The sequence below is a fragment of the Callithrix jacchus genome, chromosome 3, assembly GCF_049354715.1.
Source record: "Callithrix jacchus isolate 240 chromosome 3, calJac240_pri, whole genome shotgun sequence".
NCBI classification, from domain to species: Eukaryota; Metazoa; Chordata; class Mammalia; order Primates; family Cebidae; genus Callithrix; species Callithrix jacchus.
In genome coordinates, this window is record NC_133504.1 from 91,224,213 (window position 1) to 91,248,163 (window position 23,951).

At 35.2% G+C, this 23,951-nt stretch overlaps 1 protein-coding gene across 19 annotated transcripts in view; it reads left to right on the forward strand.

The window, feature by feature from the left end:
• Positions 1 to 23,951, forward strand: part of TBCK (TBC1 domain containing kinase) — a 291,657-nt gene that overhangs the window by 155,845 nt on the left and 111,861 nt on the right. For all 19 annotated transcript variants that reach the window (XM_054253081.2, XM_078366726.1, XM_054253088.2 and 16 more), the window contains one exon: positions 7,829 to 8,004. In XM_054253081.2, coding sequence (XP_054109056.1) covers positions 7,829 to 8,004 — 176 coding nt within the window. The remainder of the gene's footprint in view (positions 1 to 7,828; positions 8,005 to 23,951) is intronic.

Below are 23,951 nucleotides of genomic sequence, written 5' to 3' on the forward strand. Positions count from 1 at the left end.
CTTTTTGATGTGCTTTTGGATTTGGTTTGCTGGTATTTTATTGAAGATATTTGCATCTATGTTCATTATGGATATTGTCCTTTAATTTTCTTTTTTAGTTATGTCTCTTACAGGTTTTGGTATCAGGATGATGTTGGTCTCATAAAATGAGTTAGGGAGGATTCCCTCCTTTTGTATTATTTGGAATAGTTTCAACAGGAATGGTACCAGCTCCTCATTGTATGTCTGGTAGAATTCAGCTGTAAACCCGTCTGGATCTGAACTTTTTTTGGTTGGTAGGCTTAATTGCTGCCTACACTTCAGACCTTATTATTGGTCCATTCAGGGTTTCACCTTCTTCCTGGCTTAGTCTTGGGAGTCTTCAGGTGTCCAGGGATTTATTCATTTCGTCCAGATTTACTGGTTTATGTGCATGGAGCTGTTTGTAGTAATCTCTGATAGTAGTTTGTACTTCTGAGGAATCAGTGGTGATATCACCTTTATCATTTTTTATTGCATCTACTTGATTCTTCTCTCATTTCTTTTTTATTAGTGTAGCTAGTGGTCTATTTTGTTGATCTTTTCAAAAACCCAACTCCTGGATTTACTGATTTTTTGAAGGGTTTTTTTGTGTCTTTGTCTCCTTCAGTTCTACTCTGATCTTAGTTATTTCTTGTCTTCTGCTAGCTTTTGAGTTTTTTTCATCTTGTTCCTCTAGCTCTTGCAATTTTGATGATAGGGTGTCAATTTTAGATCTTTCTTTGTTTCTCATGTGGGCATTTATTGCTATAAATTTCCCTGTAGACACTGCTTTAAATGTATCCCATAGATTCTGGTACGTTGTGTCTTCATTCTCGTTAGTTTTGAAGAACATTTTTATTTCTGCCTTCATTTCATTGTTTATCCATTCATCATTCAGGAGGAAGTTGTTCAGTTTCCATGTGACTGGGCAGTTTTGAATGCTTTTCTCAATCCTGAGTTCTAATTTGATTGCGCTGTGGTCTGAGAGACTGTTGGTTATGATTTCCGTTCTTTTGCATTTGCTGAGGAGTAATTTACTTCCAATTATGTGGTCAATTTTAGAGTGTGATGTGGTGCTGAGAAGAATGTATAGTCTGTGGATTTGGGGTGGAGAGTTCTGTAAATGTCTATTAGGTCCACTTGGTCCAGATCTGCGTTCAAGTCCTAGATATCCTTGTTGACTAGAAAGTCTTGTAATCTGTCCAATATTGTCAGTGGAGTGTTAACGTCTCCCACTATTATTGTGTGGGAGTCTAAGTCTCTTTGTAGGTCGATAGGAACTTGCTTTATTTATCTAGGTCCTCCTGCATTGGGTGCATATATATTTAGGATAGTTAGCTCTCTTTTTGCATTGACCTTTTTACCATTATGTAATGCGCCTCTTTGTCTCTTTTGATCTTTGTTGGTTTAAAGTCCATTTTATCAAAGAGTAGGATTGCTACCCCTGCTTTTTTTTTCTCTCTCTCCATTTGCATGGTAAATATTCTTCCATCCCTTTATTTTGAGTCTGTGTGTGTCTTTGCATGTGAGATGGGTCTACTGAATACAGCACACCAATGGGTCTTGACTTGTCAGTCTGTGTCTTTTGATTGGGGTATTTAGGCCATTTACATTCAATGTTAATATTGTTATGTTTGAATTTGATTCTGCCATTTTGTTACTAGGTGGTTGTTTTGCCAGTTGGTTGATACGGTTTCTTCATTGCATCGTTGTTCTTTACCATTTGGTACATTGTTTCAGTGGCTGGTACTGGTTGTTTCTTTCCATGTTTATTACTTCCTTCAGGAGCTCTTGTAAGGTGGGTCCTGTAGTGATGAAATCTCTCAGTGATTGCTTGTCCATACAGGGTTTTATTTCTCCTTCACTCATGAACCTTAGTTTGGCTGGAAATGAAATTCTGTATTGAAAGATCTTTTCTTTAAGGATGTTTAATATTGGCCCCCACTTCCTTCTAGCTTGTAGGGTTTCTGCCTAGAGATCCGCTTTGAGTCTGATGGCCTTTCCTTTGTGGGTGACTCAGCCTTTCTCTCTGGCTGCTCTTAAGATTTTTTTCTTCACTTGAAACCTGGTGAATCTGACAATTATGTGCCTTGGGATTGCTCTTCTTGAAGAATATCTTTGTGGTGTTCTCTATATTTCCTGGATTTGAATGTTGGCCTGCCTTGTTAGGTTGGGGAAGTTCTTCTGGATCATATCCTGAAGAGGTTTTTCCAACTTGGATTCATTCTCCCCATCCCATTCAGATACGCCAATCAAGTGTAGATTAGGTCTTTTCACATAATCTCATAGTTCTTAGAGGCTTCATTCATTTCTTTTCACTCTTTTTTCTCTAATCTTGCCTTCTGGTTTTATTTCATTGATTTGATCTTCTGTTTCTGATATCCTTTCTTCTGCTTGATCGATTCAGCTGTTTAAACCTGTGTATGCCTGGCGAAGTTCTCATGCTGTGTTTTTCAGCTCCATCAAGTCATTTATGTTCTTCTCTAAGCTGGTTATTGTAGTTAGCATTTCGTCTAACCTTTTTTCAAGATTCTTAGTTTCTTTGCATTGGGTTAGAACATGGTCTTTTAACTCAGAGAAGTTTGTTATTACCCACCTTCTGAAGCCTGTTTCTGTCAGTTAGTCAAACTCATTTTCTGTCTTGTTTAGTTCCCTGGATGGTGAGGAGTTGTGATCCCTGGGAGGGGAAAAGGTGTTCTGGTCTTTGATGGTTCCATCCTCTTTGCACTGGTTGCTTCTCTTCTTCATGGATTTATCTCCATTTGATCTTTGAATTAGGTGATTTTGGGAGGAATCTCTGAGTGGAGGTCCTTTATGTTGCAGTTGTAGCTATATTTTTTTGGCCTGTAGAGGCATTTCTGTGCATCCTTGGAGTCAGTCATGTTGCCACATGGGTGGTCTTCCCTTGGAGTTTGTTTGCAGGTCAGATTAGCCCCACCTTCCCAGTGGTGGCTCTCCTTTCTTGAGCTCGGTTGGAGTCCAACTGGTGTATTCACTGTCAAGCTCTCTAGTGACCAAGCTTCCATTTGAGTTTTTAGGGGGTGAGGCCTGCCAGGCCTTATGACCTGTTTCCCTGCTTTCAACTCTGTCTCTTTCTGTGACACTGATTGTTCCATCCCACTGGCATTAGTCCAAACTTCCGCCCGGGTTCGTGCCAACAACTTGTGGCAGCAGGCGGGAGCCATTGCTCAGATTTGCATCATCAACCCACAGCACCCCTCTGTCTGGTGTAGCTCTTGTGGACCATGGGTTGCAGGAGGGGTGAGGTAAGCCCAGGATCCAAATCGGAGCACCAAGAAGGTGAAGTTTCTGACCCTCCGAGCTGGCTGCACATTCCAGGTGGGGACAAGACTCCCCCTGTCTCAGTTTGCCCTCCCTGAGTGGCTCTCCCACTGCTTCATCTCCTTCCTGGACTATTTTCAGAGTCCTACCAGTCCCACCAAAACAAACCCAGCACCTCACTTGCAATTGTGAAGTCCTCTAGCCCTTTGCGTCTCATGTGCTGGGAGCTGCATTCTGTTGTTGCCTCCTCTCAGCCATCTTGGTGCTCCCCCAAATCCATTCTTCATTGTTCGGATTGAAATATTTTTACTTTGTCATAGTTTACAAAAATGACAATTTTAATGGTAAATATAGAGAGGTATTCTTTGGAGTAATAGAGTCACAGAGTCTTGAGACTCAAAGTCATTAGGCATAGTAGAGAGCAGGTGTGCTTGAATGTTTATAGTTATACAGGCCCCTCCCATGGTCATATCTCAGAATGCTGGCAGGGATGAGCTTAGAAGATCAGAGAATTATCTGGAGAAACTCAATGTTACCAGAAGGAGAAATTTCTTACTAGGAGCCTTCTAACAAAATAACTATATCCCCAAATTACCCTGTAGTGAATCTACGCGTCACTAAGCCCTGCCCACATAAAAAAAACTTCCAGTCTGATTTTTGGTGCTGTTCTTGTAAATATATAGAATCAAAGGTCACAAAGTCTGTAAGGAAAGCTTTCAATTAAGACATAGAACAGTACAAACTGAAAACAATAATATATTCAGAAAGATAACTATGAGAAAATGTAACTGAAAAACCAGTAATAACAAAGAATATTTTTCATTGAAAATCGGAAAATTGAATTTGTTTTTTGAGTCTTCGTCTATAGCCTAGGCTGGAGTGCAGTGGCATGATTTTGGCTCACTGAAATCTTTGCTTCCCAGCTTTAAGTAATTCTTGTGCCTCAGGCTTCTGAGTAGCTGGGATTACAGGTGCACTCTACCACACTCAGCTAATTTTTGTATTTCTGTTTAGAGACAAGGTTTCACCATGTTGGCCAGGCTCCTCTCAAACTCCTGGCCTCAAGTGATCCACCTGCCTCGGCCTCCAAAAGTGCTGGGATTACAGGTGTGAGCCACCGTGCCTGGCCTGGAAATTGAAATTGATATAGGAATGCAATGAGGTTTGTAATGAAAATGTAAGATGACAAAATTTAGGAAATCTCATATAGAACAAAAATACACATGGAAAGTAAGAACAAAAATACAAAATTATTGGAAATTAAATTCAGGAAGTTCAATATTCTTCATTATAGAATAGAAGATTTAAAAAGAAACTGAAATTATCATGTACATCAAAAAACGTACTTTTTCTGTAACTGAAGGATTACTCAGGGGTCCACCAAATGCCCGGGACAATGAAGTATATGCTTAAGTATATCACCATGAAATTTCATAATACAGGGATCTTAAAAGTTAACAGAGAAACAGAAAACCATTTACAAATAATCTTAAATCAGAATTTTATCAGACTTCTCAGCAGAAGACATTGAAGATTTAACATTAATAACTCTGAAGGAAAAAATTCAACCCTAGAATGCTATACTTGGTCAAATTGTCATTCAAGGACAGATTAATGATATTCTTTGAAAGTTTTAAAATAATTTACCTCCTGTGTACTGTTTCTTTGTAGCTGCTGGATAACGTATTTCATCAAAATGAGAAATAAACAATAAAGAAAAGCTGTCTTTTCCATTTGTCCTTGCCCAAACGGTTGTGTTTTATCATATTGAAAATAGTTCAGTATTGCTGAAAGGTATAATACTAATGGGTGCCAATGAAGAACTTAATAGATTTAGGGAAGTTGTTTTACCCAGAGTTGTAAAATACCTCGTGGAGCTTTAATTCAAACCTGTGAAACCATAATCCATGTTTTATTCACAATGCACTGTCTCCATAATTACAATGCAAGGTTAAAAAACAGTAGTGCCATGTGATGAGAGATTACTTTGTAGGAATATTTGTGCATTTTAATGTCCAGTTTACAAAGTACTTTTGCATTTTATTTTGATTATGATAATGTGCTTTGGAAGGATTTTGATATGAGAGGTGACATGAGCCAAGTGAATGGAAAATGAGATATCTGTCAGAACTGACAATCAGGGTTGAATTGGGATGGATGCCAGTACATCATCAAGATTCACTGTAAACCTTGTATGGTGTTGGTGGGTTGGCTTGGAAGCAGATACAAATGACTTTTCCATTGCCAATGATTTAAGGACTGCACTACACAACCTTTGTTCTGGATCACTGACTCGACTTCAGCCTTTTGATGGTGACAGATGTGTAAAATTGATTTGGTTCCTGTAAGTGCAATACCTATGGACTGAAACTCTTTCCTTTGGAAATTAACCTGTGTTAAGTAGATAGACTTCAGATGGTTATTTTCTCTCATTAGCTGCCAAATTTTTATCTTAACTATTTGAATTGAAAGTTTTCTAAAACCAATAGTGCTATCTCTTCCTTCTTAAGCAGACTAGAGGAACCTGTCTTAAACTCTGATTTTTTTTTTCTAGTTTGTGTTTGTATTTTCTTTGTGGAATATCAAGTTGATACTGTTATAGACCACTATATTTTCCATTGCCCAAATAAATAGGCCCATATCGCAAAGCTTGTTTCAGTCCATTTTATAGTTTTTATATTAGGAATAGTATATGAGGTGATGAAATCTGACCTCTTTTTGTAGCCATGGAAGTAATGAGCTGTGAATTTGGCATACATCACTAAGGAATGCCTAATTGCATAACTGATCTTACCAGACTGTCTAACCATATTCCAAATCTAAGTTTGTTAGGAAATAACAAAAGATGCCTTATAATCTTATAGTAACTTCAGACTTCTACCCCTAGTAACACATTTAACAAATCACTTTCTTATGTATTAGTTTCTTTATCTTTAGCAGATACAGAAGGCAGAAAGACAAATTACAATACTTGTCTTCAATAATCATTGTAAGAACCAAATGGATTAAGTGAAAGTTTACAATACTGGTCATATAATAGATGCTGTGTTAGCTTCCTTTCCCCTCTTCCAAATTTTTTTACCTTACCAGAGCAGATAACTCTAAATGATTACTCATGCACCATCCACAGTATTTACTTAATGCCTATTTTCTTTCCCTCTTAAAAGTCCTTCATTTCAAAAAGAGGGGGAGGAAAAAAGAACTTACCACTTGGTGACATGTAATATATTTTTCTCCATTGCCTGCCTGAGCTGACACTTGGACTTTTATAGAGGAAATGGGAATATATGCCATTTGCTACTTTTAGGGATATAGAAAAACTAGTCAATGATAAACTCCTTCATCACAGTCAACCTCTTGAATTTCTCGTGTCTTTCTGTGATCTCTTCACTTTTGCTGTAGAGGAATGGCTAACTTCTCATAAGGAATGTTGGCCTCCTAAAGAGATACAGTCTTATCAAAAACACAAACTATACAGAGTTGTAGTAACCTTGCCATGTACATTACCTCTGCATTAAAGATGCTTAAATTTCAAACATGAGAAACAAAAGGAAATCTAATATGAAAGTGTTTCTCTTTTATCTTTTAATCAAGTGCATTTAAACCTTATTTGATGAAACTTTAAAATCTTTCTTCATTTAACTCAAGAAATTATTAAAGAATTGAGAAATGCGGGTCGGGTGCAGTGGCTGATGCCTGTAATCCTAGAATTTTGGAAGGCTGAGGCAGGCAGATTGCCTGAGCTCAGGAATTCAAGAACAGCCTGGGCAACATGGGCAAAAACCCATCTCTACAAAATACAAAAAATTAGCTGGGCATTGTAGCACAGGCCTGTATTCCCAGCTACTACGGAAGCTGAGGCACAAAAAGAATTGCTTGAACCTGGGAGGCCAAGGTTGCAGTGAGCCACGATTGCACCACAAACAGAATGATACTCTGTCTCAAAAAAGGAAAAAAAACAGGAAAAGAATTGAGAAATGCTGAATTGAGATTCTGAAAGATTTTTTCCTAATTATTTTATATCCTCTTTAATGGCAGTAAAACTTTCAGTTCCTTTCACTAAAATTCATGCTGAATCAACAGTCAACCTCTGAATCTTTTGTCTGCCTAGTCCCAAATTCTGTTCTCCCCACTAACTTTCATTTTACATTGGAAAATAGAAACATTATCAACATAAATTCAGCAAATACTTAATTAAGGAGAGTGTTATATTCTCTGGCCTTTAAATAATGATACTCTGAAATCTACAAATATATATATGTATATATGTAGATAATTCCAAGTCAAAGACACACATGAAAACACAAGTAGGTACATTTACAAATATATATAAGCAGGTTATACTAAATATCCCCATCAATCCAGTCATAGAAATGCTGATTAATATCTACAATGTTTTTTTACTTTTTTCTAATAACTTATTATCTTAGCCATATTTAGATATATTCATTTAGGAGAGATGGTGGTTATTATAAAATAGTAGTATTTATATTATAAAAGCAATCTAAATTCTATACATTTGCTTTTTTAAAACATTTCTATCTAGAAATTGACATTGAACGCTGTGTAAGAGAATCAATCAACCTGTTTTGTTGGACTCCTAAAAGTGCTACTTACAGACAGCATGCTCAGCCTCCAAAGCCAACTTCTGACAGCAGTGGAGTCAGAAGTTCAGCTCCTTATTTCTCTTCTGAGTGTCCAGATCCTCCAAAGACAGATCTGGTATGTATTTGCAGATTTCATTTACAAACTCTAAAAGGAAATGGATGTTAAAATTAATATACCCTAGTATCATTATTGCTCTTAATTTGTCATTTATGTCCTTTTAATGTCACTATTTCCTTTTTTTTTTTTTTTTTTTTTTTTTTTGGAGTTTTGCTCTTGTTGCCCAGGCTGGAGTGCAATGGCAGGATCTTTGCTCACCACAACCTCCACCTCAGGGGTTCAAGTAATTCTCCCGTTTCAGCCTCCTGAGTAGCTGGGATTACAGGCATGCACCACCACGCTAATTTTGTATTTTTAGTAGAGACAGGGTTTCTCCATATTGGTCAGGTTTGTCTTGAACTCCCAACCTCATGTGGTCTGCCCGCCACAGCCTCCCAAATTTTTGGGATTACAGGCGTGAGCCCTTGCTCCTGGCCTAATGTTGCTGTTTTCTAACAAATGATTGGATTCATGGAAATATTCCAGAAAACTCTTATATCTATTTGGTTATAAAGTTAGGAAGATTGTTTGACATATTCCTCCAGGTAGCAAGTTTTTTTTTTTTTTGTAAACAATTATAGTATCTGTTTATATATCAATTGGCTATATACTGAGAGATTATAGAAGCAAAGAAAGAATTTTAAAAGTAGAAAAAGTTGTTAGTAGAGCAGGAACTTATTGTTGGTTGACAGAAGAAACAGCATTTTATAAATTATGCCATATAGGTGTTTCAACATTGTCATTATTATTAAACACAATTTATAAATATGGTCAACAAAGTTTTCAGTTATAATAAGTCATATGTTTCAAATGTTCTAATATTATAGTATTATAATTATTTCCATGAAATTGAATTTCAGTTAATATGTATGTATTGTTTTTCAGATATGGCACTTTCTACGATTTTATTTATGTCTTCAAATATATGAGTACATTCATTTTTTTCACATTTTCCATCATAATCAAATTATATTAAGGTCACTTATAAACATGACACTGCTTATGATTGAATACAAAGCATTTTCAACAATTATAATCTCTGCCTCCAGATATATAGATGATAGAGAGGGAAACAGCTAAATGAATATATATGTGAAAGATTATAAGACATTTCTAAAATATCCTGAGAGATAAAAGAATAAGAACCCTCACTTACAAAAAATATTTATATTATAGTTTTCCAAAAGTAATAGTTTTCTTCTGCCTGCCCAGAAGAAAACACTAGAAGTATTCAGCTGAAGATATTACCATGTAATGAATTTTGGTGAGAGAACTCATGTGTCAGCAAATGTTGTTCTAGATCAGGATCCCCAACCCCCAGGACACAGATCCGTACTAGGCACAGGAACCAGACCACACAGCAGGCAGTGAGTGGCAGGCAAGCCAGCAAAGCTTTATATGTATTTATGGCCACTCTCCATTACTCGCTTTACTGCCTGAGCACCACCTCCTGTCAGACTAGCAGCAGCATTACATTCTCATAGGAGAACAAATCCTCTTGTGAACTGCACATGTGAGGGATCTAGGTTGCATGTTCCTTATGAGAATCTAATGCCTGATGATCTTTCACTGTCTCCCATCACCCCCAGAAGCGATCATCAAGTAGCAGGAAAACAAGCTCAGGGCTCCGACTGATTCTACATAATGATGAGTCATATGATCATTTCATTGTATATGAAAATGTAATAATAATAGAAATAAAGTGCAAAATAAATGTAATATGCTTGAATCATACCAAAACCATTCACCACACCCTGGGTCCACGGAAAAATTGTCTTCCACAAAAACAGTCCCTGGTGCCAAAAAAGTTGGGGTCAACTATTGAAGATGACCTGTAAGATAGCTTGAAACTTTGAAATTCAGTGATTCTAAATACAAACTTATTTAATAGTTTCTTTGTTTCAAATATTGAATTGTATCCTCTTTATAGCCAAAAAACATTTGTTAAAATGACTGACTTCTCCATTTTATTGCCTTTGTTTTTGTCACAAATTAGTTGGTTGTGTTTATGTGGGTCACTTTCAAGCTCTCTGTTCTTTTTCGTTGATCAATTTGTCTGTTCTTTTGCCAATAATATGCTGCTTTGATTTATAGTTTGTCTTGAAGCTGAGAAGTGTCCGTCTTCCAACTTTGTTCATTTTTAATACTGTGTTGGTTATTCTGAGTCTTTGTTTCCATAAAAACTTTAAAATCAGTTTCCCGATATCCACAAAATAACTTGCTGCTATTTTGATTAGGATTGCATTGGATCTACCTATCAATTTGGGAAGAACTCTTGAAAATAAAGGTTGATTATCTCTTTTCCAAGATGCTTGGGACCAAAAGTGCTTCAGATTTTTAATTTGTTCTGATTTTGGAATATTTGCATTATTACTGATTGAGCATTTCTAATTCAAAAATATAAAATCCAGAATGCTCCAAGGAGCATTTTCTTTAACCACTATGTTGGTGGGTACTCAGAATGTTTCCAGTTTTGAAATATTTTATATTATGGATTTGGGGACTAGGAATATTCAACCTTTATTGTATCTCCTATCCATGAAACTGAATGTTTTTTCATGTATCTAGTTGTTGGATTTCTTTCATCATGTTTTTATAGTTTTTCTCACTTAGATCTTATATATATATATTTTGTTAGAACTATAACTATTTGATTTTGAGGAATGCTGATGTAGATGGTATTGTATTTTTAATTTCAAATTTCATTTGCACAATGCAAGTATACAGGAAACTTTTGACTTTTTTGTATTAACTTTGTGTCCTGCAACCTTGCTATAGTTAGTCCCAGTTTTTTGCTCAGTTTCTTCAGATTTTCTACATGTATGATCATGTTATTTGAAAAATGGACAATTTTATATTTTCCTTGACAATTCATACACCTCTTACTTTCTTTGTGTTACTGTATTAGATACGACATTTAATATAATGTTAAAAAGCAATGGTGGGAGTAAATGCTTGCCTTGTTCCTGGTCTTAGTAGGAACACTTCTAGGGTCTCATCACTAAGTATTGTGTGAGCTGTAGGTTTTTGTAGATGTTCTTTACAAGTTGAGTAAGTTCTCTTCTATTGCCAATTTGCCGAGAGATTTTTATCATGAATGCATGTTGGATTTTGTTGAATGCATTTCTTGTATCTATTTGTATGATCTTGTGAATTTTCTTCTTTAGCTTCTTGGTACAATGAATTACATTGATTAATTTTCATATGTTAAAACAGCCTTGCATGCCTGGTATAAATTCCACTTATTCATGGCATATAATTTGTTTTATACATTGTTAGATTTGACTTTGATAATATTTTGTTGAGGATTTTTGTAACTATGTTCATGAGAGATACTGTTTTCTTGTGATATCTTTGTCTAGATTTAGTATTTAGGGTAATGCTGCCCTCATAAGATAAGGCAGGATGAATATTCCTTTTGCTTTTGTCCTCTCAAAGAGATTGTAGATAGTTGACATAACTTCTTCCTTCAGTCTTTGATAGAATTCACCAGTGAATCCATCTGGGTCTGATACTTTCTGTTTGGGAATGTTCTTAATTATTGATAGAATTTTGTTAATAGATGTAGGCATATTCAGATTGTCTAATTCTTCTCATGTAAGTTTTGTCATATTGTGTCTTTCAAGCCATTTTATCCATGCTATCAAATTTATGGGCATAGAGTGGTTCATAGTATTTCTTTGTTATCCTTTTATTGTTTATGGTGTCTATACTGATGTCTCCTATTTCATTTTTGCTATTATTAATTTGAATCTTAGCTGGTTAAAGGTTTATTGATTTTATTTATCTTTACAAGGAACCAGCTTTCGGTGTCATTGATCTCTTTTACTTTGATTCACTGTTTTCAATTTTATTGATTTCTGCTCTGAATTTTTTTTTCTACTTAACTCAAATTAAATTTGCTGTTCTTTTTCTAGTTTCCTAAGGTGGAAACTTAGAACATTAATTTTAGATCATCCCTCATATCTAATACATACATTCAAAGCTATAGATTTTCCTCTGAGCACTGTTTTTCCTACATTCCACACATTTTGATGTTCTATTTTCATTTCCATTTAATTGATATTTTGACTTATATGTTATTTAAAGGTGTTTTGTTTAATCTCTAAGTGTATTGGTATTGATTTTCATTCTAATAGTTTGTACAACTGCGTATGTGTGTGTGTATATATATATATACACACACACACACACACACACACCCTTATATATATGAATAAGTATCATTTTCTTTACAGTTATTATGTTTTCAGTTGTTTATTGTCCATTGCTTTGTACAGAACCTCTAGTTTAAAAGTAGGTAGAATTGTTCTGAATTTAATGAAAATACTTCTAATTTCACCATTAAGTTTGATTTTTTTATACTCTTTATTGAGACAATTATTGTCCCACATTTTTTATATTTCTGACTGTTTATCATGAATGTTAAATTTTATCAAAAGCTTATTTTGTATTATTTTGGGATTGTTTCATCTTTTATTGTGATAATGTATTACACTGTTACAATTTCTTATATTTAATGGTCATTGCATTCCTGAGATAAAGTCTGCTTGGTCACTGCCAAAAAGAAATACTGACTATATTTGATTTTCTGGTTTTAAAAAAAAAGAAGTTATGCACCTATATTCAAAGATTAGATAAGTCTATAATTTTCTTTTTCTTTTTGTCCTTGTCAGGCTTTGGTCTTAAGAGTCAATTTTCTGTTGGGTACTGTGCTCACTACCTGGCTGACAGGAGTAACCCTAAACCTCAGTATCACACAATATACCCTTTTGACAAACCTGCACATGTACTTCTAAATCTAAAATAAAACTTGAAATTATGTTTTAAATTTTATTTATTTTTCCTTTTGTCTGATATTTAATCATTTTCTGTGAAAGGAATTATCTCCTTTATATACACTGAAGAAATTTGTCTGGAAAACCACTTCTATGAGTTCATATTGTTTGAAACGTATTTCTATTTAGTTAACATGCTTATTTTCTCAAAATTTTTTCTAAAAGTACCTATTTTAATTTTTTATGTTTATAGCATTCTTTACAGAAAATATTTTAAATTTTTGTTCTTTTTTATCTGAAATATTGTCTACATTTTCCATCCTAATATTGTTTACTTGAAGGTTCAAATATAAGTGTTAGTATAATAGAAAGCAGATATAAAAATAATGTATGCATGCTCAAAAAGGAATATTCATTAAAGTTAGGATAATCAGAATTCAGGTTCATGTTATATATCCTTATGTCTTGGTAGAAAACAGATTTTTAAAATGGCTTTTGTAAACTGAAGTAAGTTGTACTCTATTACTAGTAGAATGGAAATTTAAAAGCAACTATTAGAAGAAAAATCTATTTTACTTTCATTTCTACATGCAGCTATTGTATTTATTCCCTGAAGCAGACTTTTATAATAGAAAATGCGTGAGCTTTGCTGTTAGATGGACTTGGTTTCAAATTTCAACCCTGTTCTTTTTTCATTGTATAATCTTGAATAATTCACATAACCTATCTAGTTCCCTATTTGTAAATGTGAGCATGCTTAAAATAATACCACCCTGGCAGGGTTATTTTAAGAATTACATACATAAAGCTCCTAAATCAGCATCTAGTACATAATAAGCAATCCAAAAGAGTAAAAAATCATTATTACATGTTTAGTAATTAACGGTTAAAGATTTTTTCTTTGCAAACTGCCTAAGAACTTTATGACAGTCTTCTATAGCTAAATAATCTGTACAAAGGACATGATGTTCTGGTATTCTTTTTTTCCTCAGCTGTGTTAGCTCATTACTATCACTTTACATTTAAAAGTCACTATAAAAACACTGAAGAGAATAAGGATTAGGGAGGCTGGCTTTCAAAGAAGGAATCTTTTAGCAGTTTTACCTCAGTACTTTCAGTTTAAAATTTCACTCTGACCTTTACTTCTTAGCCTTAATACTATTTTCATCCCTAAACTAAAGATTGTCAAAATAAATATTTCATCTAATGCAAAGGTCTTTCCCATCAGTTTTCTCTTAAATAGCTAAATCTGCTTGAGAATTCTGACTGAAGCCTATTAACTGAAGAAAATAATAAGTAAAGATATGTAATTTTAATTAATAGAATGAAATGAATATTTTTGAATGGAATGTATTTTGGAAAAAAAAGTTCTTCGATATTTAAAATCTATTTCTTTGTTAAATTTGAATCACATATTAATTTATGACTGGTATAACTTACATGCAATATGTAAATAACTAAGAATTATTATTAAGTACTTTTTAATACCACATTATGAATACATATACTAACCCAAGATTTTATTAAATAAATTAAATTTTATTTATATAATGCTAACTGCTTGTTACCATAAACATGATAGCATTTATTGCATTACCTTCAGTTTATAAGGTATGCTTTTAGTATAGATTAAAAATGAGTTTACTGTAGATAAAATCTTATTTAAATCACATTTTTATACTTTTGGTTCAAATAGTTTTCAAAATTCAAATATAAATGCCAGTCTACAAAGTCCCATCTCAGTAATAACAACACTACCTTTTAGATTTTGAAAGTTCAAAAATAATACCACAGTGCTTTATGATTTTCATGTACTTAGGTACATTACTTTATCTGCCCCTAAACAAATCTCTGAGATGTTTGATCCCCATTTTAAATGTGAGACTCAAAAACATTATTTAATGCAAGTTAACTGATAAATTGCCATTTTATCAGTACTGTAAATATGTTTTCACTTTTATTTATTGAAATGTATGTGTTAATATGTATCATATCCTACTGTACACTTGGCTTTTCAAGCATATTTAAATTTTTCTCTCTTTCTCTAGAAATACATTAACATATACTCATGTAAACATCTACATTTCTACTATTAAATTAGGTGAAATCTTTTTACAGTGAGTACAAGGAAAAGTACAATCATGTATCCTTTTTTTGCTAACATATTGAGAATAAAATATGAGCCTAAAGGAGAACTTAACACTGCTGAAATTATTTAGAGCAACAGATGCATTGAAAACAAAAAGGTTAGCTTTGCATCTATTCTCTTTACTGGTTCCATTCTAATGCCATTATCTAATTTTCTGTATGATAGGCACAAATTTAGTGAAAGATGGAGATTAGAAACCCTGGCTGCTACATATAAGGATAAAATGTATCAGCCCTCTAGAAGTTAAGTACAAAACATTTTATAGAAAATGATATCTTTTGAAATTTGTTTTTCCATAGTAATGTATAATCTTATTCTACCACTGGCCCAAAAAATAAGCAAATCATAATAATAATAATCCAACTTAAGAAAATAAGGGATAATTGGATTTGGGGATAGAATATCAAAAGAACTTGATTTACTTTATTAAATAAGGAATTTTCTTTCTGTATTCCAAGTATAGAGGAGAAAGGCAAACAAATTCCTAGACAGAGATGGATATGGTTTGGCTGTGCTCCCACCCAATGTCTGATCTTGAATTGTAATAATTCCCATGTGTCAAGGGCAGGACCAGGTGGAGTAATTGAATAATAGGACAGTTTCCCCCTGCTATTATTATAATAGTGAGTGAGTACTCATGAGATCTGATGGTTTTCTAATGGACTTGCCCCTTTGCTTGGCTCTCATTGTCCTTCCTGCCACCATGTAACGGACATGTTTTCTTCCTCTTCTACCATGATTGTAAGTTTCCTGAAGCCTGCCTAGCCATGCTGAACTGTGAGTCAATTAAACCTCTTTCCCTTATAATTTACCCAGTTTGGGGTATGTCTTTATTAGCAGCATGAGAACAGACTAATATATTAAATTGGTACTGGTAGAGTTGGGTGCTATAAGGATATAAAGTAGAGTTGCTATAAGGATACCGAAAATCTGGAAGCAATTTTGGAATTGCATAATAGGCAGAGGTTGCAAGTTTGGAGGGCTCAGAAGAAGACATGAAAATGTGGAAAATTTGGAGCTTCCTAGAGACTTGGAGGCCCAAGACAGGAAGATGTGGGCAAGTTTGGAACTTCCTAGAGACTTGTTGAGTGGCTTTGACCAAAATGCTGATAGTGATATGGACAGTGGAGTCTAGGCTGAGATCTCGATGGAGACGTGGAGCAGTGAGCAGAAGGCCACCCTCTTCCAGACCCCATAATAGTAGATTCACAAACAGCTTGCACTGTGCATCTGGAAAAGCTGCAGACACTCATCACAATCCCATGAAAGCAGTGGAGAGCAGGGCTATATCTTGTAAAGCCACAGGGGCAGAACTGCCCAAGGCTGTGGGTACCAATGTCTTGCATCAGTGTAACTTGAGTGTGAGACATAGAGTCAAAGGAGATCATTAAAGAGCTTTACGATTTGGCTACCCAGCTGAATTTCAGACTTACGTGAGGTCTGTAGCCCCTTTGTTTTGGCCAATTTCTCCCATTTGGAATGAATATATTTTTCTAAGACCTGTACCCCATTGCATCTAGGAAGTAACTAACTTGCTTTTGATTTTACAGTCTCATAGGCAGAAGGGACATGGCTTGTCTCAGATGAGGTTTTGGAGTGTGGACTTTTGAGTTAATCCTGAAATAAGGCTTTAGGGGACTGTAGAAAACACATGATTGTAGTTTAAAATGTGAGGACATGAGATTTGGAGTAGCCAGGGTGGAAACATGTAATCTAACTTTTAAATAAGTGGGATCATAGCATTTGTGTTGTTTCATGTTTCATAATGCATCATACAGTTACCATGGCCTCTGTTTATTAACTCCAGCCCAAACTTCTCTTCTCGCTTTTTAACTTAGCAATATGTCTTGAAATTGTTTTTATGTCTCTCTCTATATATAATCATTATATATAGAGATTTTATTTCTATTTATATATATATTTGTATATATGTAGGTGTATCTATCTATCTATCTATCTATCTATCTATATATATATATATATATATATGGACATACATACCTAATTCTGGTTAACAAGCTGCAAACCATTCCTTGGTACAGAAATGTTATCATGATAATAATACTTATTGTTATTTGCATACCTCAAGTGTAGGTAGCCGAGTTAATAATGTCTCCTCAGAGGTTTTACAACGTATTAACAATTATCAGACTGGGTCAGACACTTTCTCCTATTTCCTTTTACTTCTTTCTTTCTGCACTGACTCTCACTCTTTGGTCTCTCCCACAATCATTTCTAAAAGAGTGGTTTGCAAATGTTGATGTATATTAGCCTCTCCAGGAAAGCTAAAAAAACAAACAAACAAACAAACAAAAACGAGGCCCCTCTTGTTTAAAGGATAAGCCCTGAGCCTTTGCATTTTTAGCTTGTTCTTGATGAATTCCAATACTGGTTGCTCTAATGTAATTTATATAGGTCTCTGAATATGTACAAATTCTTTTAAGTTAAATATATATGCATTTATGTATATATGTAGTGATCTTTTCTAATTTTTTATTATGATAAAAATATACATAACATAAAATTTACCACCTTAACCATTTTAAGTGTACAGTTCAATGGTATTAAATACATTTGTAATGTGGAACCATCAACACCATCTATCTCCATAAGTCTTCATCTTGTAAAACTGCAGTTCTGTTCCCATCCCATGGTAATTCCGTATTCTCCCCTCTTCTCCACAACCATAATTCTACTTCTGTCTCTATGATTTTGAGTACTCTAAGTACCTCATACAGGTGGGATTGTATAGTTTTGGTTAGAATTTTCTTTCATCTTAAGGCTAAATAATATCCATTGTGTATGTATACCACATTTTGCTTATCCATTAATTCATCAGTAGACATTTGGGTTGTTCCTACATTTTAGTGATTGTAAACAATGCTCCTATGAAGGTGAGTATATAAATATCTCTTCAAGATTCTGGTTTCAGTTCTTTTTGGCAAATACCCAAAAGTGGAAATTCTGGATCATATGTTATCTATGTTTAGTTTTTTGAGGAACTGCCATAGTGTTTTCTACAGCAGCTGTATCAGTTTAAATTTTTACCAACAGTGTACAAGGGGTGGTTTCAGTTTCTTCCTAAACTTGCCAACACTTTTCTGTTTTGAATTTTTATTTTTTTTGATAGTAGCTATCCTAATAGGTGTGAAGTGGAATGTCATTGTAGTTTTAATTTGTATTTCCCCAATGATTAGTGATACTGAGCATGTTTTCATGTATTTCTTGACTATTTCTAGATTTTCTTTAGAGAAATGTCCTCTTCAAGGCTTTTGATTTGATTTTTGTTGTTGAGTTTGAGGAGTTCTCTATATATTCTCAATATTGTCATACTAAATACATGATTTGCAAATATTTTCTTTCGTTTTGTAGTTGCCATTTTACTTTGTTGAGTGTCTTTTGATGCACAAAATGTTTTATTTCACAAAGTTCAATTTGCCTATTTTTTACCTTGTTACATATGGTTTTTGTGTCATCCCCAAGAAATCAAGTGCCAACTCCAGTATCATGAAGTGTTTGCCCTTTGCTTTCTTCTAAGAGTCTTACAGTTTCTGGTCATACATGTAAGTCTTTGATTCGTTTTGATTTAATTTTTGTATATGTTATTAGGTGAGAGTTCAGCTTCATTCTTTTGCTTGTGGATATACAATTTTTCCAGAAACATCTACTGAAAAGGCTGTCCTTTGCCCTACTGATTGGTCATAGCCACACTTCTCAAAACTTATTTGACCATATATATAAGGGTTTTTTTGTATACTCTATTCTGTTGGTCTATATGTCTGCCTGCCTTTATGCCAGTATCATATTGTTTTGATTACTAGCATTTTGAAATAAGTTTTGAAATCAGGAAGTCTGACTCTTCTAGCTGTGTTCTTTTTCAATATTGTTTTGTCTACTTTGGGTCTCTTGAGATTCCATATGAATTTTGGGATAGGTTTTTCTATTTCTGCTAAAAATGTCATTGGTGTTTTGATAAGGATGTGTTGACTCTGTTGATGGCTTTGAGTAGTAATGATGGCTTAACAATATTGTATTTTTCAATCCCCAAACATGGCTTATGTTTTCATTTGTGAAAAACATTTTATTTATGAAGGCTTGTGTTTTCATTTGCTTCATTTCATGTCTTTTTAAATTTATTTCAGCATTCTTTTGTTGCTTTCATCGTACAAGTCTTTCACCTTCTTTGTTATTTCCTAAATATTTTATTCTTTTTGATGCTATTGTAAATCAAACTGTTTTGTGAATTCCTTTTCTGATTGTTAATTGTTAGTATATAGAAATAATACTGGTTTTTGTCTGTTTTCTCTATATCCTGCTACTTTGCTGAATTCCATTATTAGTTCTAACGTGTTTTGTGTAATCTTTAGGGCATTTTTTACATATAAAATTATGTCATCTGCAAACAGATAATTTGCTTCTTACTTTTCAATGGACGGCTTTTATTTCTTTTTCTTACCTAATTACTCCAGCTAGGACTTCCAGTACTGTGTTGAAAATACATGGCAAAAGGAGGCATACTTTTTTACTCATTGTGTCAAAGGAAAAGTTCTCAGCCTTTCGCCATTGAGCATGTTTGCTGTGAGTTTTTCATATATGACTTTTACTGTGTTGAGAAAGTCTCCTTCTATTCCTAGTTGTGGAGTGTTTTTATCATGAAAGCATGTTTGATTTTGTCATTTTTTTGGCATCAATTCAGAGAATCATGTGGTTGGGTTTTTTTTTTTTTCTCTCCATTCTGTTAATGTAACATATCATATAGGTTGATTTTCCTGTGATAAAACATCCTTGCAGTCTACAAATAAGTCCCAGTTGGTCATGGTATATAATTTTTAAAAACATTTGAATTGAGTTTGCTACTATTTTGCTGAAGATTATTGTTTCAATATTTATAAGGGACATTTGTCTTTACTGTTCCCTTTTTGTAGTGTCTTTGTATGGCTTCAGAATCAGGGTAATGCCGGCCTTGTACAGTGAGTTAGGAAGTATTCCACCCTCTTCAACTTTTTAGAAAAGTTTGAGAAAGACTTTTGTTCTTTAGATGTTTGGTAAAATTTACCAGTTAAGCCATCAGGTCCAGGACTTTTCTTTGTTAGGAGATATTTGATTACTGATTCTGTTTCTTTCCTACTACTGGATCTAGTTAGATTTTCTATCTCTTCATAATTTTAGTCTTGGTAAGCTTTGTGTTTCTAGGAACTTGTTCACTTCATCTAGGTTATTAGCTTCACTTTTGATTCCTACCTTACCTTCCAAATTGATTGAATCCAAAATTTTTATTAATCTGTTTACTTCTCTCCAATTCTGCTGACAGTATTTTACTCATGTTCACCCTAATTACAGGCATCCATCACCACACCCAGCTAATTTTATATTTTTAGTAGAAGTGGAGTTTCACCATGTTGGCCAGGCTGGTCTCGAACTCCTGACCTCAGATGATCCACCCACCTCAGCCTCCCAAAGTGCTGGGATTACAGGCATGAACCACTGTGCCTGAACTGTTCTATAGTTTTCTGACTGGTCTCTGCATCCATTCTTATTTATCTTTAATTCATTTTCCAGACTTCAATTGCTATGATCTTTTTCTAATCAAAATGTTTACCAAAACTCTTATTATTATCCTGACAATAAAATTCAAACTTCTAACATGGTCTAAAAGTCCCAACATAATATTTCCCTTAACAAACTTACCCAATTTTTCTGTCAGTATTGTTTCCTTTTATTTTTCTATGCTGTAGCACAGAAATTAGATTTCACTCAGTTTTAGGAATACCCTGTACATACTTTTGCCTTAAGGTCTCTATATCTGCCTTCATTTTCTTTCTTAACATAAATTCCTAAAGATCAAGTACTGTGTCATAGACTGTTAAATAAAATATAAAATGATATGGAGGGGCAAAGTAAGATGGCCAAATTGAAGCCTTCACTGAGCATGCCTTCTGCACAGACAATAATTTAAAAACTGTGTACACAAGAAAACATCTTCATAGGAACCAAAAACTAGGTGAGCTTTCACAGTAGTTGGTTTTTAACTTCATATTGCTGAAAAAGGCACTGAGGAATGTAGGAAACAGTCTTGAATTACCAGTGCCATCCCTTCCCCATCCCCCAGCAGGAATTGTGACATTGCATTGAACTCAGTGGTACCCTGTTACAGCAGAAAGGAAAAGCAGTTACACTTAGCTAATGCCCACCCACAGAGAGAGTATTTAAACCAACTCTAGCAGAGGGGATTTGCCCATCCCAGTGGTCCAAACTTCAGTTCTGGCAAGCCTTGTCACCCTGGTCTAAAGTGCTCTGGGATTCTAAATAAACTTCAAATGCAGTCTAGGCCACAAGGACTGTAACTCCTAGGGGAGTCCTATTGCTTCACTGAGATTAAAGTGAGTGGACTTAGGAGGCATGTAACCTGTTGAGACACAGCCAGAGTGGCTAGAAGAGTATTTATACCACTTCTACCCCAAACCCAGGCTGCACAGCTTGGGGCTCAAAAAAAGACACCTTTCTTTCACTTCAGGAGAGGACGGAGAAGAATAAAGAGGTCTCTGTCTTACATCTTGGATACCAGCTCATCCACAGTAGGATAGGATACCAGTCAGAGTCATGAGTCCCCTTTTCCAGGCCCTACCTCGCAGACATTTCTAGACACACCCTGGGCCAGAAAGGAACCTGCTGCCTTGAATAGAAGGAGTCAGTCCTGTCAGGACCTATAACCTACTGAGTAATGTGCCCTTAGGCACTGAATAACCAGTAACAATACCCAAGTAGTAAGCCATGGGTCTTGGGTGAGACTCTGAGATTTGCTGGCTTCAGGTGAAACCCAACCCATTACCAGCTATGATGGCTATGGGGAGAGACTCCTTATGATTGAGAAAATCATAGGGAAAAGAGCTTGTCTTACACCTTAGGTACCAACTCAGCCACAGGGAAGTAAAGCACCAACCAGGCTCTTTGGCCCCCAATTCTAGGACTTGGCTCTTGGATACCATTTCTGGACCTGGCTTGGGCCAAAGGGAAACTACACTGAAGAATGAGTCCCAGGCCAGGCAGCATTCACCACAAGCTCAGTGAAGAGCTCTTGGGCCTTAACAGAACATCAGCAGTAGCTGGCAGTACTCTCCATGGATTTATAGTAGCAGTCATGGGGTGAGGCTCCTCTGCCTATGGAAAGGGGAGGGAAGAGTAGGAAAGACTGTCATGATTTGAATGCCAGCTCAGCCACAGTACGTGTAGAACACTAGGCACACTTCTAAAGTTTTCTACCCAAGTCCCTGGCTCACAGATGGCACCTCTGGGCCTGCCTGGAGGAACTGGTACCCTGAAAACAAGAATAAACCCTGGCTGGCTTTTCCACCTAATGATTGTACAACCCCAGTACCTTGAGTGAACATAGGCAGTAGCCAGGTAGTACTTACGACAACAGGCCTTGGGCGAGACACAGTGCTGTGCTAGCTTACAGTCTGATTCACTGCAGTTCCAGTGGTGGTGGCCACAAAGGTCCTTGTGTCACCCCATCCCAAGCTCCACATGGCTCTGAATAGAAAGATGCTCTGTTTTTTTAGGAGAAAGTAAGAGGAAGGAACAAAAGTCTCTGCAGAGAATTCTGAATCTTATCCAAGACCATCAAGGCAGTACCTCTACAAGTTTGCAAGAACAATAGTCTTACTGGGTTTGGGGTGGCCACTAATACAGATGTAACTTAGATCACACACTCAAGTTTTCTTAGTACCTGGAAAGCTTTCCGGGAAACACAACTACAAATTAGCCCAGACTGTGAATACTACAATAAATACTTAACTCTTCAATGTTTAGACACAGATGAACATCCACACCCATCAAGACCATCAAGGAAAGCGTGACTTCACGAAATGAACCACATAAGCCACCAGGGACCAATCCTGGAGAAATAGAGATATATGACCTTTTAGACATGAAATTCAAAATAGCAGTTTTAGGAAACTTAAGGAAATCAAGATGACACAGAGCAGAAATTCAGAATTCTTTCACATAAATTTCACAAGGAGATTGAAATAAAGAGAAGCAGAAATTCTTAGTTGAAAAAATGCAATTGGCTTACTGCAGAATGCATCACAGTCTTCTAATAGAATGGATTGAGCAGAATGAGCTTGAAGACAGGCTATTTGAAAATGCATAGTCAAAACCAGGCAGAGACTCAACTAAAAAAGAAAGCTTCAGGCCAATGTCCATCATGAACATCAAAACAAAAATTTTCAATAAAATAGTGGCAAACTGAATGCAACAGCACATCAAAAAGCTTATTCATCATGATCAAATAGGTTTCATGCTGGAAATGCAAGGCTGGTTCAACATTCGCAAGTCCATAAACATAATCCATCACATAAACAGAAGCAAAGAAAAACCACATGATTATCTTAATAGATGCAGAGAAGTCCTTTGACAAAATTCAACAGCCCTTCATGCTAAAAACTCTCAATAAACTAGGTATCAATGGAACATACCATAAAATGATAAAAGCTATATATGACAAACCTACAGCCAATATCATACTGAATGAGCAAAAGCTGGAAGCATCCCTTTGAAATCAGGCACTAGACAAGGGTGTCCTCTTTCACCACTCCTATTCAATATAGTATTGGAAGTTCTAGCCAGAGCAATCAGGCAAGAAAAAGAACTAAAGGGTATTCAGTTAGGAAAGGAGGAAGCCAAATTGTCTATTTGCAGACAGCATGATTATATATTTAGAAGACCCCATCATCTCAGCCCAAAATCTTCTTAAACTTCAGCAAAGTTTAAGCAAAAGATAGGCAACTTCAGCAAAGTCTCAGGATACAAAATCAATGTGCAGAAATCACAAGCATTCCTATAAATGCTTGTGATAAAAGCATTAAATAAAAGTCATACAGAGAACCAAATCAAGAGCAAACTCCTATTTACAATTGCTACAAAGAGAATAAAATACCTAGGAATACAACTAATAAAGGATGTAAAGGGCCTCTTCAAGGAGAACGACAAACCACTGCTCAGTGAAATAAGAGAGGACACTAATAGTTGGAAAAACA